This window comes from Platalea leucorodia (genome assembly GCF_965183815.1).
Source record: "Platalea leucorodia genome assembly, chromosome: 3".
Taxonomy (NCBI): Eukaryota; Metazoa; Chordata; class Aves; order Pelecaniformes; family Threskiornithidae; genus Platalea; species Platalea leucorodia.
In genome coordinates, this window is record NC_138825.1 from 108,284,396 (window position 1) to 108,300,559 (window position 16,164).

The 16,164-nt window shown below is 42.9% G+C and overlaps 1 protein-coding gene across 1 annotated transcript in view; it reads left to right on the forward strand.

Annotated features, from left to right (window-relative positions):
- The first annotated feature begins 599 nt into the window (after nucleotides 1–599).
- COLEC11 (collectin subfamily member 11) overlaps nucleotides 600–16,164 on the forward strand; it is a 28,423-nt gene continuing 12,858 nt past the window's right edge. Inside the window, exons 1-3 of the mRNA XM_082305890.1 lie at nucleotides 600–830; nucleotides 5,461–5,616; nucleotides 11,467–11,538. Coding sequence (XP_082162016.1) covers nucleotides 5,487–5,616; nucleotides 11,467–11,538 — 202 coding nt within the window. The 5' untranslated portion in view covers nucleotides 600–830; nucleotides 5,461–5,486. The remainder of the gene's footprint in view (nucleotides 831–5,460; nucleotides 5,617–11,466; nucleotides 11,539–16,164) is intronic.

Sequence of the window (16,164 nt, forward strand, 5' to 3'; positions counted from 1 at the left end):
CATATGTTGCATCCATTAGGATGCGGCTTAGGGCCTGCCAGGGCATTTGAGGTTACACAGGCTGCCAGATAGTTCTGGGAGGTGTCGGGATGTGGATGATGAGGACTTGAAAAGTCAGGGGAGTGAAAACTGTTGAAAGCTGTGGATGTGTTTGTAGTGCTGACTCAAACCTGCTTGGGAAAATCGCCCACCAAATGTGGCAGTGGCTCTGCAGATTTGTGTGCCTGTCTGTACTAGGAACATGCTTGATTCAGAATATAAATAATTCAGCTCGGATCCCTGGGAATGAAGTATAGTTTTAAAAATAATAATAATAAAAAATCATAATAAGAGTGAAAACAACTCAGTAATAGCGAAATAAAAACAGATCAAAGAGGAGTCCCATAGGATTATACAGAGGATTACAGCCACTCCGTAGCTGTTGGCTGGCTGAGCACTACTGCCAGCGAGCATCATTTTCCTTCTGTGTTTCTCAGCCATTTGGATTCAACTAGGCAGATCATCTGTGTTGTTGCTTCTAGGTCCAAAATAACAGCGTGCAATAAGCCACCGGCCCTCGTGGAGCAGCTGCTGGCAGATACAGAGTCTTCATGCACGAGGCGTTTGCTGGCTGAAGTGATCTCCAAGCTTTCCATCCGCAGCTGGGGGAGAGCGGGGGAGCTCAAGGAGCGCTGGGTGCCAGCTGGCCTGGCTGGGCCCGCAGCGGTTTTGAGCGAGCCTGTGGTGCCTCGAGGATTCTCCGATGACCTCTCAAGGACTTGTCACTTCAAGCCTGGCTTAATAAACCTCTTCTCTCTTGGCAACTGAGGAAGATTCCCTAAAGCTGACAGGTCTCAAAAGTTGTTTTGAAATTATTGTGCTGGTTGCATTGGTATGTTTCCATTCCTAATGGGAATAGAGGCGTTTTAGCTAATTTTTTTTTTTAAAGGAAAGGCCGTGTAAATGCTGCCTGTTCGTCCTTCTCTTATTTTTTTTTCAAAGCTTTCAGCTTATGCTGATTTAATGACCACCATTATAAGTGCTGCAAATTTGACTTCTGACCCCTGTGTGGACAGTGAGAAAATATTCATAATTTTACAAGTGCTGAAAATCTCTAGGTTTCTCTCTGGCATTGGTTTTACCAACACTGAAGATACTCCAAATACCAGGGCTGAGATAGTATTTGAAAAAACAGGCTGGCAGCTTTTTCTGAGGACCAGTTCCAGTGGGATTTAGTTTTCGAAATGCCCTTATGAATCTGGGTCTGAAAGGACTTGAAGGTAGGTCAGAAAGGCAAGGAATTTTCCAGGATTTTAAAATGAAAGGTACTGCTGTAGCACATACCTGGAGATCAAACTCATTTCAATCATATAAAGCAATTTTAGCTGCAGAAGAGAAGGTTTCTTTTTAAAGCAGGAAAAGGTGGAAAAAGTGATGTCCAAGGTGCTTTTGGTTTGATTTCTACTACTGACGTGTCCCTTTACTGCTGCTGCAGACTCTATAAAGTATTTAATCTGCAACCTCTTCAGAAATTTCCTCTTAGTTAGTGGCTCTTCTCAGACCAAGGTGGTTTCCTGAGTATTCATGTGGGTCCAGGTATCGTGACCTAACTGACGCTAAGAAGCTCTGTTTTCTAGGAGGAGTCCATTTTCTTGGCGAGTCGAGCTATCAAGAGGTAGGGTGAGGTGTATCCCCTGTGTCTCTGAGGCTAGTAAGCCCCGCATCACAGTGGGAAATGTGATGAAGCTTTGTTGGAGGTTTTGGTTTTTGTTTTCCCCAGAAAATCCTTCATATCTGGCTGCTGAGCAGAGCCACCAAGCAGCCCTGACACTTCTCTGCTGCTCGATGCCTGTCTCATCCCTGAGCTGTGGAGGAGTTTACAAAGGCAGATGAATATTGAACATACCAGGAGACTTTGATCTTTCAGTTGAAGTCTAGATACATCTAACACCTCATAAAATGCAACCAGAGGAGGTGATGCTGCCTTTTTATCCATTAATGCAGAGACCGGAGCACCTTCCTAATTTCAATACCTTCTCCCGTCTCGGGCCATTTCATTCCTCTCTCTGACTCATTTGTCAAGAATCCTTATCATCAGGCTACTGAGTGCTCATACTGAAACTGCCTAAATTCCAGGCTTTCGGCTGAGTATCTGAACCACTTGTTTTGAAAGCCTCTTTGATCTTCTGGATCCCAAAGTGGCCCACCTACAGAGAAGAGGTGGGACACCCTGCCTAGGATGTCCTGCAGGCTGGTGGCCAGGTGCTGTCCTGGGCTGTGGGGTGGGAGCTGCAGGCTAAGGCAGGCAGGACCCTCTGTTTGCTCAGCCTGCAGAGCATCAGCATGGCTATCATCCAGGATGGTCCCACTCCCTGTCCCTCAAAAGTGGCTGCTGCTGAGGGTTAAACACATACACTCAGGTGTCTGGACAAGACTTCCAGGCATGAGTCTCTGCCATGTCCTCCTGGCTGGCTGAGGCAATGCTTTCCTACATAGGGAGCGCTGTCCCTAACTTGGCATTGTGAAGCCTGACTATTCAAATGCCAAGTCTGGCCCTACAAGCCTTGCTCCCTCTTTTGCTTGCTGACTGTTGTGGATCATGGATTTGGCAAAAAGAGCCAGGACCATGCACTGTGGACACCATGAGCTCCTCTAGGCCACCAAATACATCAAGATGCAGTGCCTTGTACCCTGGGGTTGGGAATCTCCTTTTGGGGAGGTGTGGCCAGATTCAAGCTTAATGTATGTGAATTAATTTGTTTCCGGCAGTCAGGGCTGGCTCTGTGCATAGGCAAAGGAGGCAGCAGCCCGAGAAAGCAGAAGACAGTAACACAGCAGATGTTTTCCTGTTGGTTTCATCTGTCAGAGCCCTGGGGAGGTGGGCTGGTTGCTGCTTCTCCATGGCAGTAGAAGCTTTACATCCAAATTTCCATTACTCTTCCCTTTCCCCCCTAACTATTGCTGTTCTCTAGATCCACCTTTGTGATGTGCCTTCTCCTCTAGCTCTGGTTCCTCATACTTGGGGTGGCAAAATTCAGCTTTGCCTGCGCTCTTGTTAAGTCTTGAGTGGTGTTGCTGCAATTGTGACAAAACTTAATGTGGCCAAAATATTTGAGCGGCCCATGCTGAGGTTTGTACTTCTGTGGATTTGTGTGCTCCTAGCAATACCTGAGCTAGGTATTTTAAAGCTAACATGTATATATGAGCTGCAGTCACCTTAGTTGTGGCAGCATAAGCAAAATTTTTCGAGCTGAGCACTTTTGAAGGGAAAAAAAAATGTCGTAAGCATCTGTATATGAGTGAGTGTTGTCTCTCCAGAATCTGTACCCTCAGCTACAAGGGGAGACTTTTGTAAGTGACATTAGTGCTTAGCAGTCTGACAGGAATGTTGTGAGGGTACAAAATGCATCTCTAGTAAGATTGTCTATATTGTGATCTGCTCGGCTAAAAGTTAATAGGAAATTGAAACAGAGGCCCTGAAAATAAAATTGTTACATTACAGGTTAGTGGAAACTTCCTTTTTTTGATCCATACTGTCCTGGGTCTTCTTTCTGGTTGGTAAAGCTTGTGTATGAGGTAGTTCAGGGCTGTCCTGTTCCAGGAGTGTGGCATGTTGTGGCTGTGAAAATGCCCAGATAGTCCCTGTTCCTCCCTTGCTCCATGGGAGGACTACCCAGCACCAGGGATTTTCCCTAGGGTTTTCTGCCTCACTGTAGCCTGTTAGACTGTGACTGTATCAAGTGATCCCTTGACCCAGGAGCTCTTTCCAGGTCCAAGCATACACCCCACTTTTTTCAGGCATGGTCCTGCTTCACCTTGCTCTCTTTCAGAAGGAAAGCTGGGGAAGAGATTTGAGTCAAAAGGGGCTCACAGCATACTGTAGTCTGTGCCCCAAATCTGGATGATCAGTGAGAACTGGGGAGTGTGTTGTGGAGCACCCCTGCCCTGCAGTATAGATGGTGTAGCAAGGGTGTTGTGAGGCAGAGCAATCTCCCCCATAACTCATGCCATGCCCTCCCCACATGAGGAGGGAGACAAAATCTGCTCCCATCTGACCCCCCTGCTGCAGTCTACTGATTTTATCTCCTAGAGGATAATGGAAGCACATACTGGACAGCAATTCAGAGGGATAATTTATCCCCTCAACTCCAAAGTCACCTACTTAGTCTTACTGCTAAGACATTTATTAAACATACCGGAGTTGATGGTGGAATTTAAAATTAGAGCAAGGCTTGTTAATAGTACAGGCAAAACTGAATTTTTTTGCACACAGAGGGCAGTCTGCGCATCTTGCTTCATCCCTTATGTTTCGGTATCTGTTTCACCAGCTCATTCTCACCCTGAAGCTCCTTATTCTTCTGTCCCTGCTGAAGCACACTTATTCCTTCAGGCCATCACCAAAATAATAGATCCACCCTCCTACACCCCCAGCATGTTGAGAGACACAGACTCACGTACTGGCTCCACACCTGTGCCTAATCCTACTTGGCTTATTTTTGAAGGAAATCAGGGAGACAAGAGTAATATAGCCCAGGCTTCTTGCTCTGGATGTAAAATGTGCACATCTGTATTGTGGCTATAAGAGACGATATACAGCTACTGTCTCTTGAAACCCTGATATGACTTTCAACTTGTTTGTGTAGTACAGAGTCTTGGTGAAAGGAGGACTGGAAAAACATATCAGAAGTACATAAATAACACTTTTGTCAAAGAGCATTTCTACAGACCCCCTAAATACCAGCTTTTGATGGTCCTTTCACACAAACTCCATTTCTGTACTGTTGTTATCTGAGAGATCTCTTCAGAGCCTAATATAAGGCAAGCCATTTCACTTGTAGGCTTAGACAAGGGTAGTTTCAGAAGTGAATCTTTTCAGGATTTATTGAAGGCTCTGATGTAACTTCATTGCATGATATAGTGAAACATTATCTTCCTTCCATCCTCAATGAGTTACACGAGGGCTGTTGTATCAGACAATTTGCTGGGCACAATTTCAGTGCTCAGGTAGATGGGAAGTGAAATTTCAGGCCTCGAGGTTGGTCTCATCATCTACTGAATTGGCTCTTTAGAGCAGCAGGCACTCCTTCTAAGTGGCAACTGAGTACTAACATCTTTCAATGCAAGCCCATGTACTAGATTTTCTCCTTTGACCTTTCCAGATCCCTGCCTCCAATGAGAAATCGTGAACACAGAGTTGCCTATTACTAGCATTGCTTAATCTCCATCTTCTTAACTAAATTTCTTCTGAGCTTTATCTTACCCCATCTAACACCAAAACAAACTGCCGAATGCGCTGCTGCATGTTTCATGTATGTGTGCGGAACACACAACCTGCTCAGAGGACCTGCACATGTCATTCTCATGCTGTGTGGGTTATGGCACACAAAAATGTATTGTATTCGTAGTAGGATGCTGTATATGTTCAGAAACTGTTGAAAGTCTTTGGAATTCTTATAACTGTTTATTCATTCTTTTGTTTAGGAGTCAGTGACCTGTAAGTGCTCATTATGAAGAGAGATCTGGTTTTCTTGGTGACTCTAATTAGCCTCGCCTTCCTGTCACTGCTAAGGTCTGGATATCCTCAACATATTGCAGAGGAGTCCTGCTCTGTTCAAATTCTTGTTCCAGGCCTCAAAGGTAATGTGGAAGTCTACTCCATCATTCAAATACTAATCCTTTCTTTCTAACAGGCTCATTTGCACCACTGACTCTTTCTAACAGAGACAAAGAACGTGCCTTTCAGTTGTTCTTTTATTTGTCCACTTTGTAGCCTCCTAAAAAATGGAGTTTTAAGGTTCGTAAGATGAACTTAAGTCTGCTAAAATGAACACGGTTCAGAGAATACATGTCAAAGTTTCCCAGACTTGCTCCTGATCAGTAGTGCTTGTTACTCTGATATGCTGCCTGGTTGCTTTGTCTGTGTTTATACTCATGAATGGTGCACATACCCAAAGACTGTAAAATCAGGCCCTACTTTATATCTGGAGAGGTTGTCATTGCCATTTTGTAATTTACTAATGGGACGTATTTTGTGTTTTCTAGTCTTCTGCTTGTCTTCCCTTGATTTTTAAATGCTCAAGTGCCTTTTAGAAGAAATAAAAAATTAGTTACAATTTTGGCATTTCTATAGTTTCTGTCAACAAAAGTAACATTTTTACAAAATATGCCTTCAAACTATTGCCAAAAAAAGATGGCATAATATATTATTGATCTTTTTGTAGCAAAAAATGTATTAAAGTAACTTAAATAGGAAATTAACAGCTGGGAAGAATTAGCATTTTAAAGCAAGAGCATCCATTACGGTGTGAAATCCTGGCCCTGTTTAGTCACTAACACTAATTCCCATTATGGAGGCTATGGTATTTCTACTGGAGTGGAAAACCTGTGAGCATGGGGAAATACCTGTTAACTAAGGACAAAAAAACCCATTAAAACCACTGGTTTATCATTAATGATAAAAAAATGCATTGTTTAAGAACTGCACAACTACCCTTCCAGTTTTTCTGGTAGTTATACCTTGTAGTCTCACAAAACTCAGCTAACAATATTGATGCCACTAACGTTACTAGTGCAAACCTGAGCTTTACCCAGTTGCTTGAGGACCATAGTATGGACTGCAGGCTGTCGGTGCTGGTTAATTGATTGGTGAGGACAGGGCTCAGTTCTGTCCTGCAATTGTTCATGCAGTTAAATTGCAAGCGCAGCCTGGCCGCAGGTTTGGCTATGGTGTGAACTGCCCTCTCCAGACATTGCCCAGTTTGGATGTGGCTGCCCTGTGCTGGAAGCAAGAGAATTAGGCTGTAGGGATGTGGGTTGTGCTTGGCCAATTGGCTTCAGGACCAAAAAAGTTCTCCTGTTTTGTTAATTATTATTATAGATGCAGCTTTGGATGCCTGAACTGAACCAAAATATATTTTTTTTAATTTTACTTCAATAAGTGGCCTTCGAAGTCTTAATAATATTTACACCTTCTGCAGATGTTCTGGTTAGAAAGGACAACACTATAGCCAGGTCTTCTCAGGTTTGACTAAGCCTTGAGTAAAGTTGTTTCATTTGTTTGAGATATTTGCTGTGAAATAGGCATAAGATAGTGCTGTTGATGTGACTTACACAGGGGAACACAATCAAGTTAAATATACGTTGTCTAAAGTTACACAGAAGATCAGTGAAAGGGTCAGACCCCACAGCACTGGGGACTGAAGCTTTGAAATGATTTTTTATTTCAAAGAAGTTGACGGGCTTTGACAAGTTTTGTAACTTCTTTGCCTCAGTTTCCTTATTTGTGTAATCAGTCAAAATTAACATCTGTGATTACCATTTTTATGAAAGGACTGTTGTTATTATTATTATTATCATTATTATTATTATCATTATTATTATTATTATTATTATTATTATTATTATTATTATTATTATTATTATATACAGCACAATTTTTTTAAATGTATAAAGAGCGTAGGACCCTGGCCCTTTGTCAGAAGGCAATCCTGAGCCAGGAAACAACAAAGAGGCCTGAAAACCATAATGTGTTAATGATTTTGCTCCGATTCATGAAATGTAAGCCTTGCAAAAGTGAGAGAGATTGATGTACAAATTCAGCGAAGCACAAAATGGCCTGATACAGCCCTAGCAAATGTGAAATCCCTAAAAAGCTAACAATGCTCCAGCTACGCTGTCAGGGGGACTGGCTCAGAGAATTGGTAATGAGATACTGCTGGCACAACTCCAACCCATTTTGGTGGCCAAGGCTTCCTTTAAACTGAGTGTACAAGTGGCCGCGTGCCCAAAGTTCAGCTGCCACGCAGCGGGATTTGCTTGCTGCGGCTTTTCGATCTGCCCCATCTTCTCCTCTGCTGGGCTACCGGCAACTTCTCCAGTGCCGGAGGAGCAGAGCACCATGCCGCTGCTGGGCACGAGCCTGTCAGGATTTGGGAAAAATGGGTACAGGGAAGAAGTGGAAGAAATGAGGGAGACCATGGGGTGTGTGAAAGGGAAAAAATAGGAGGAGAGGGTTAAGCCTAAGAAGTGGCGCAGAAAGTGGAGCCCAAATGGGGTGGTGAAGGAGAAAGACACCAGGGAAAAGTACCCAAAAGTGGGAGAGTGTAATGGACAAATTTTAGAAGAAAAGGAAGAAATGAAGGGGAAAGAGGAAAGAGCAGCACAAAGAATGAGACTGAGTGGAGAGACTAGAAACTAAAAAAAAAAAATAAAAAAAAAAAGAAAATGACACAAAGCCAATTAGGACCCCACAGAATAAAAGGGGGAATCAGAAGAGGGATGAGATGAGAATGGAGGTGGAAATGGAAGATGAAGAAAGCCACTAAAGAGACCAAGAATAGAAAAAGGCACAAATGAGTTTAAGGTCAGCAGCTTAGGTCTTAGGGACTGATTTTTTTTTTTTTTTTTTTTTTTAATACCCTCAACAGTATAAAGGAGTAAGATGAAATGCGGAAGGGAAGAATACCGTGGCTCTGAGAATCCAGACAGCAGACTGATCTGTGTTTTAGAAAGCTGACAATATTAATAACAGGAAAAGTGTGTTGTGTGTGAAGAGGGGATGGATGATGAAGCCTCACTACATTGCTCACTCATATTCTTCCTAAAGTCCTGTTCCTTTTGACAGACCCATGAGATTGAAGTTACTACTATTATGGAGAAAAAAATAACATGGAACAATCCTTCAAAGCTTAAGTTCTCAGTTTACCACCTTGTTTTGTCTCCCTTTTAGAATCTAAAGCAGGAATTGTCTTAATAATCTCAATGGCATACAATACCTAAAAAAGTTGATGCTACGCAAATAAAACCAATTTTTTTATGCCCACACTTGATGTGTCTACTGACACAGGGAGTATGAGTAATGGAAGAAAGTTATCACCAGCCAAGGAATGCTTAATAGCTCACGTAGTTAATATTTGGCGTGCTATGTTCATTACAGTAGATGGTACAGCTCAAGGTAGGCAGGATGCAAACATAATCAGAGACAAATCCTCTCCCAAAGAATTTACAAAAGGAGGTAAATCGACAGCGATGGTACGGTATATTGTTTGAATTATGAAAGATCTCTCTCGGAGATGACAGGACAAGAAGCTTGTGGTAGTGTCAGGGTGTGCCTGATACCTGTGGTCCTGCTGCAGCTCAGTTCGGTACCCGGGCTGAATTTCTTACAGAGGTGTGGGGCATCACAACATTGCAGAGCACTGCTGGGCACACCTCTCCCCGTCTCAGCTGCGTGGGCAAGAGCTGCATGGCGCTGAGGAAGAAGGTACTCCTTCATGCAGTAGGGCTGGAGCAAAGAGCCCCCCGGGAAGGGATGGAGAGGAGACTGAGCAGGAGGGACGACTGCAAAGGGACTGTGGCTGGTGGAGGAGGCCATGCCGGAGCAACTGGGTAGGGACTACAATACACTGACCACAACCTTCTGCTCCAAAGGGACTGGGTGTAATGTGTGGTACAGGGGCTGGAGACCAGAAGAGGGGAGCAGAGGTGTCTTTCTTTAAGTTCATTTGTTTGTTTTTTTCTTCCTAATTCAGGGATCGGAAGTTAAAAGTTAGTGTTAATTGGTGATAAATTAAATTGATTGAAATTCCTTGGCAGAAAACTGTTTTGTTGCCCATGACACCTGCACAGGCTTTGCTTCCTCAGCTTGCACAGTGCTCAGGGTACATACAGCAGAAACAGGGACTTAAACATGGCAAAGCTGAACTGGACCACTGATCCGTCCCTCTTGGCCAAGGTCTTGCCGCTTAAAACAGCTGATAACAAAAAATGCAGAGTGGTCTGTAGCTGGGCCTGTAATGGGGTAATCTCCTCCCAGAGAAAGTTTCTTAAACACCCACACTAAGGAATGCAGTGTCATCTTATTATAGGAATAAATGCAGGCAAGTGTAATGGCCTGAAGCACGAGTGATCTATTTTATTGATCCCTAATGCACAGCTTTCACTCTGAAGAACGTGTAAAGCAATAGGCTGTAATAGCCTGCTCTCAGCCTCCAGAGAGCAGGAAAAAGTCATTGTCAGGATTTATCTTTGGGAAGCAAAGAACTCATAACCAGCCCTGAGGGGGGAAAGGCAATCATACAAAGCCTATTGGTTACCTGGTAATAAAAAAAGTGACGTTCCCAAATGTGCCAAATAATAGCCTGTTTCATACTAACAATATTATTCACTGGGGATTATGTGAAGTTTGTCCTCATTAAGGTCAGAGAATGGCCTATTTTTGCATGTCTGAAGGCAGGGAAGATGGTATGGAGCCTTCTGGCAGCCTGGAGAAGGGAAGCATAACAGATGGAGGGCCGAGTTCAGCTCACAGCCACCTATGTCTGCAATAAGGAGTGAGAGAGCTGGAGGCTGCATATTTGAAATGTACCATGTTCCGGCTTGTTTTTAATGTCATCTCTATGGTCCCTCTGTGAACCACAGTTGCCAGCTAAGCCAGAGAGCAGAGCTTGAAGGGTACATGATAACTGTTGACTTTCCTGCTATGGTGCTCCCTGCAGCTTCTTGGAGAGCAGCTAAGGCTCACTCTCCTCTGTAGAAATACAGTGTTGGGGCATCAGGTGTGTTGCACTAGCTCTAGCTTTTAGATCCTGGCATTTTCTTTTCTGTGGAAGCTGTAGAGCTTTCTTCTCCTTCATATAAATCTTTTTTGTAAAGATGGCTATGTAAATCATTCTCTAAACTTCTATTTGTTTAAGAGATTTTAATTTTATGTCAATGGCAAACTACAATAGTAGGGGGCAAAACAAGGTAAGCATTCCCAAATTTCCAATGAAAGGCACCAGGGAGGCAAACATTTACAGAAACTGATGTTTAAATATGCTGAATATAATAATGCGCCATGCGCCATGTGCATCTAAGTACAAGGCACAGTGGTTCATACCACAGAGATTAAAAGGCACAGTATATAACTGAGAATGTGGATTAGGAGATACTCTTTCATGCTTAAAAATGGTCCTCTAAATGAGGGATGTAGTAATGCCTTCCTATAGGCCTGATCCATCCTTGCTCTGTAAATGGCATAAACTTTTTTCTTTTTTTTTTTAATTTGAGGTTAGAGTTAAGCCATTTTCCCTTGAGATTTAAGCATGTCCTTAGCAGATACTCAGGAAGTGTTTGGTGAACAGAGACCCAGAAGTTTATGTGCTAAATTGGGGCCTAATTCTGAAGCTTCTACTTAAGTGAATTGTGCTGTTGGGCTTTTTGGAGGTTGATGATATGAGTAACATCCACAAAACTAGACCCATTGTATGAGACTTCAGTAATCTATTGACTTTCCTTTTGTCATTGTCTATGCCAATTGCAGGAAACTGTTCTCTATGCATCAAGTAAAGCTGTTAAGACAGATCGCACCTGCTTTTACCTTTTTCCCTGCTTGTTATCGTAGTTTTTTATTTTCAGTGGGGAGAATGGCACTCTTGTCACTGTCACCAACAGAAAATAGTCCTGGTTTAATATGATTCTTCTTTTTGTTTCCTTTTCTATCAACAGGGGAGGCTGGAGAAAAGGGGGAGAAAGGTGCCCCAGGTCGTCCAGGCAGAGTTGGGCCTCCAGGAGATAAAGGTAACTTCATTAAAGAAGGCATTTTGAAAGTCATTCCTGACCAAATGCTGCCCTTTCTTGTAAGATGATGATGGTGGGGATCCTTTCTCCCTTTGCTGGGTGACTAAATCATCCTTGGGCATTTTGTGTACTGTTGTGTTTTAACCCTAGTAGGCAGCTCAGCCCCACCCAGCTGCTCGCTCACCCCCTGCCCCAGTGGGATGGGGGAGAGAATTGGAAAGGTACAAGTGAGAAAACTCATGGGTTGAGACAAAGACAGTTTAATAGGTAAAGCAAAAGCTGTGCATGCAAGCAAAGCAAAACAAGGAGTTCATTCACTACTTCCCATCAGCAGGCAGCTGTTTAGCCATCTCCAGGAAAGCAGGGCTCCATCACACGTAACAGTTACTTGGGAAGACAAACGCCATCACTCTGAATGTCTCCCCTTCCTTCTTCTTCCCCCAGCTTTATATTGCTGAGCATGATGTCATATCCCTTTGGTCAGTTGGTGTCAGCTGTCCCAGCTGTGTCCCCTCCCAGCTTCTTGTGCACCCCCAGCCTGCTCGCTGGTGGGGTGGGGTGAGAAGCAGAAAAGGCCTTGACTCTGTGTAAGCACTGCTCAGCAATAACAAAAACATCCCTATATTATCAACACTGTTTTCAGCACAAATCCAAAACATAGTACCCTACCAGTTACTACGAAGAAAATTAACTATCATAGCCAAAATCTGTACAACCGTATGCACTCATTTGTAGACTAACTATTGCTTCCTTGTCAAAAAGATTCATTTTGGGAAAAAAAAAAAATCTTAATTTTTTTACAAAGGTCTCTGTGAAGAGAGACATCATAATGTCTTCTTCATAATATGCCTTCTGCAAATGCAAACCTCATATTAGATCAGAGCAAAAAAATAGTGAGGCTCAATTTCTTTGTTTCCTTTTCTTTTTAAGTGTGAAGACTCACAATACCTTAATTAAAAACATTGAGGGAAGGCAGTAAACCATAAGAGGCAGAGATGGATGGCCATGAGTGATTCCACGTTTCTCAGATCACGGTTCAGTAATATTTATGGAACGATGGTGGTAACACCAACATTTGCATTGTAGTTCTAAATATTTGGAGCTCTTGAGAGGAATGGTGCTCAACAGTATTCAGTTACACAGCTGAGAGAAATGTGGCATTTCTGTATTGCAGGAAATTCTGTCTTTTCACATTTGTTTTTCTCTTAGAGCAAGGAGGAAATTTGACCTTCGTAAGTTTTCCAGGAGATGCACATTCTAAAAAATTCACATTAGGAGTAGTCAAAACCTTCTATTTCAATACTGAAATTAAACATTTGACATTCCTGTCATCAGAACGATGGAGTTAGTTTTTACAAAACTGAATTTATAAGCTTTCTTTCAAAGCAATTGCAGTGGTAATTTACAGTTCCTTATGATGATGCATGATCCTTTACGTAGTTCTTTTGGGCAATTATGGGAGTCTGATACCCACAACTTTCCCTGGGACCAAAATCCATAGCTAGAGTGCTTCTCCCTACAATGCACTGAAAAATTTATAAGTCTCACGAGGGGTGTGCGTTTTCAGTCAGTGCATTTCCCTTATGGAGATGTACCCTTCAAGGACGACTCTTATAAAAAATATTGGAAACTAAAATTTCAACTCTTGCAAGGTAATGCGGCATGAAGAGAAGTTAAAGTACCACAGAATAATTTAGGTTAAAAGGTCATAAAGACCTCATCTAGTCCAATCTCCTGCTTAAAACAGGACAGACTTCAAATTTAGATCAGGTTGCTCAGGGTCTTGTCCGGTAGACTTTTGAAATCTCCAAGGATAAGGATTCCCCATCCTTTTTGATAGGTCTGTTCACCACTGTCATTGTGAAAGACCTTTTCCTTAGGGCCAACTGAATTTTTTTTTGTTGTAACTTGTGATCATTGCCTCTTGTCCTTTTGCTGTGTGTCTCTGAGAAGACTGCATCTTCTCTACAAACAACTTGTAGGTAGTTGAAGACTGCAATTAGGTCACCCCTTACCTTTCTCTACTCCAGGCTAAATAAAACAGTCTTCCTCAGCTGGACTCCAGTTTGTTTCTCTTGTATGAGGGCCCTGAAATCTCTGGGTCCTTTTGTGCAAAGGAGTTTTTTAGCCAGCCGTTGGCAAGCCTTCGTCAGTGCATTGCAGGTGAGGAGCTTAGCATCTGGCTGAACTCATAATATTCCTGTCAACACATTCCTGCAGCTTGTCAAGCTCCTCCTGACTGGCAGTGCTGCCCTCCAGCGCGCCAACCACTCCTGCCAGCATGGGGTTTCTTGCAGACTCATGGAGGATCCTTCCACTTCTTCCTCCCTGTCACTGATGTAGGACTAGTTCCTGAGGAATGGTACTCATTATCAGCTGCTGATTAGACTTTGGCAGCCTTGCAACACCATCAGCTAGCCCTCTCAGGACCCTTGAATGCCTTCTGGCTGGTGCCACAGACCTGTGTACATCCAGGTGAAGTAGTCCCTAACTCAGTCGTCCTCTGCCATGTGTAGCATGTCCTCCCCAAATCTTTGCTACCAGACATGAAGAACTGGGAGACCAGAGAGCAGACCTTGCCAGTAGAGATCAAGACAAAGAAAGCGCTAAGTACCTTAGCCTTTCCTGTGTCCTTTGTCACTAGGTTGCCTTCCTCCTGAGCAGAGTGCCTATGTTATCCTTGGTCTCTTTTTTACTGCTGCCTTACCTGTACTGTCTTTCATGTTGTCCTTCATATACCTAGCTGAGTTCAACTCCAGCTGAACTTTGGCCTTCCTTACTTCATCCCTGCATGCCTTGGGAATACTTCTATATTACCCTTTGGTAGCCTGTCCTGGTATCCACCTCCTGCATGCTTCCTTTCTGTATTTGGTCCCAGTCAATAGTTCTCTGTTCAGCCAAACTGGCCTGCTGCCATATCTGCTCATTTTCCTGCACATTGCAATGGATAATTCTTACGCTTTAAGGAAATTGTTCCTTAAGACTGAGAAGCTCTTTCTGGGCCCCTTTGCACTTCATAGCAGCCTCCAGTAGGATCCTGCCTAGGATCCTACCAGGTCCCAGAACAAGCCAAAGTCTAGAAGTCCAGGGCTTTTATCCTGCTGCTTGCCTTCCTCACTTCCCTCAGGATCTTGAACGCTGTCATCTCATGAAGGCAGTCATGGTCACTGCAGCCAAGGCTGCTGCTGCTGATCATATCCGCAAGCAGAAGGTATGTGAGTAACAGGTCTAGGAGACTACCATCTCTAGCTGGAAACCCAGTACCTGCATTACATAATTGTCCCTGATGCACTTTCTGGATTGATTGCTCCTCATGGTGCTGCTCTCCCAGAAGATGCTGAAGTAGCTAGTCTCCAATTATGGAGCTTCTTATAGTTGTTAAAAGAACCCTTCCCATCCAGTGCCACTTCTTGACAAGACAGTCTGTAATGAATGCCCACCATGACATTTCCCTTGCTGACTTCTCTAAATCTGATGTACATGCTTTCAACAGACCAGTTGCCTGTTATGGAGCAAAGCTCCATGCATTCAAGGTGCCTACTGTGCAAAGCATAACCCTTACCTTGTCCTCCCTGCCTCTCCTTCCTAAAGAGCCAATATCCATCCACTGCAGCACTCCTGTTGTTCTGGCTTTCCCATCATACCTAGGTGATGGATGTCATTAAATGGACTCCCAGGTCCTCCTGTTTGTTTTTCAGGCTTTGATCATTTTTGTACAAGTGTTTGAGGTGGGCACCTGGTCATACTGCTTTCTCATGGGGAGCTTGAGAGCCTCTGCCATTGTGCATGTTTCTCTAGCTTGGCATTTTGTCAAATCAATTTAAAATGTTTTGGACTGTCTGAGAAATGAATGTACTCTTTTTCAGTCAGGCCAATCCATGATGTAACATTTCATTAATATATTTTATACTGTAAAATTGTATTTATTTGGAAAATCACTCTCATAAGGAATGCTTGATTAATAATAATGATAATTTTCCAGTTTTCCCTACCTCCAAAAGTCCAAAATTCTGATGAGACTGAAAGAAGAAACACTGAAGTGAAAATTCACTGCAAGAAAACATACTTGAAACAGAAAAGAGATGAAAGAAAATTGAATATTAATGCATACTATATCAGTATTTTTCCAGGCAGTGCTTTCAGGTTAAGCACAGGCAAAATTTCATACTGCTTCTGTAGCAACATGTTTTTTACACTTTCCTTTGTGCATCCAGATTTGACTTGACGTATGCATGTTCTTTGAATATTTGGTAAACAGCTTTATTTTAGCATAGAAATTTCTACAAACAAGCTCCTGTTTAAAACGAATTCTAATTAACTCATCTTTTCCTTAATGCTGTACATTTTGTAGATATTTGTCTTCATCAACTGCTTTCCACAAATGCTTCTTCAAAGAAAAATAAGTTGTTACCTTAAAAATAATTTGGACTACATGGTGCCGGATTTCATCATGGTACTATAGCCTATGTATTTTCTGAGTGTCACAGTGTCAACTGGATAAGCAAACAGATTTCACAGATGTAATTTCTACCACATGGAAAGGACACAGAAGGACATCCAGCCTTGACCTAGAAAAAACTTTCAGTCTCCTGACCTTTCAGTCTCTGATTAACCTCCACAGATAGT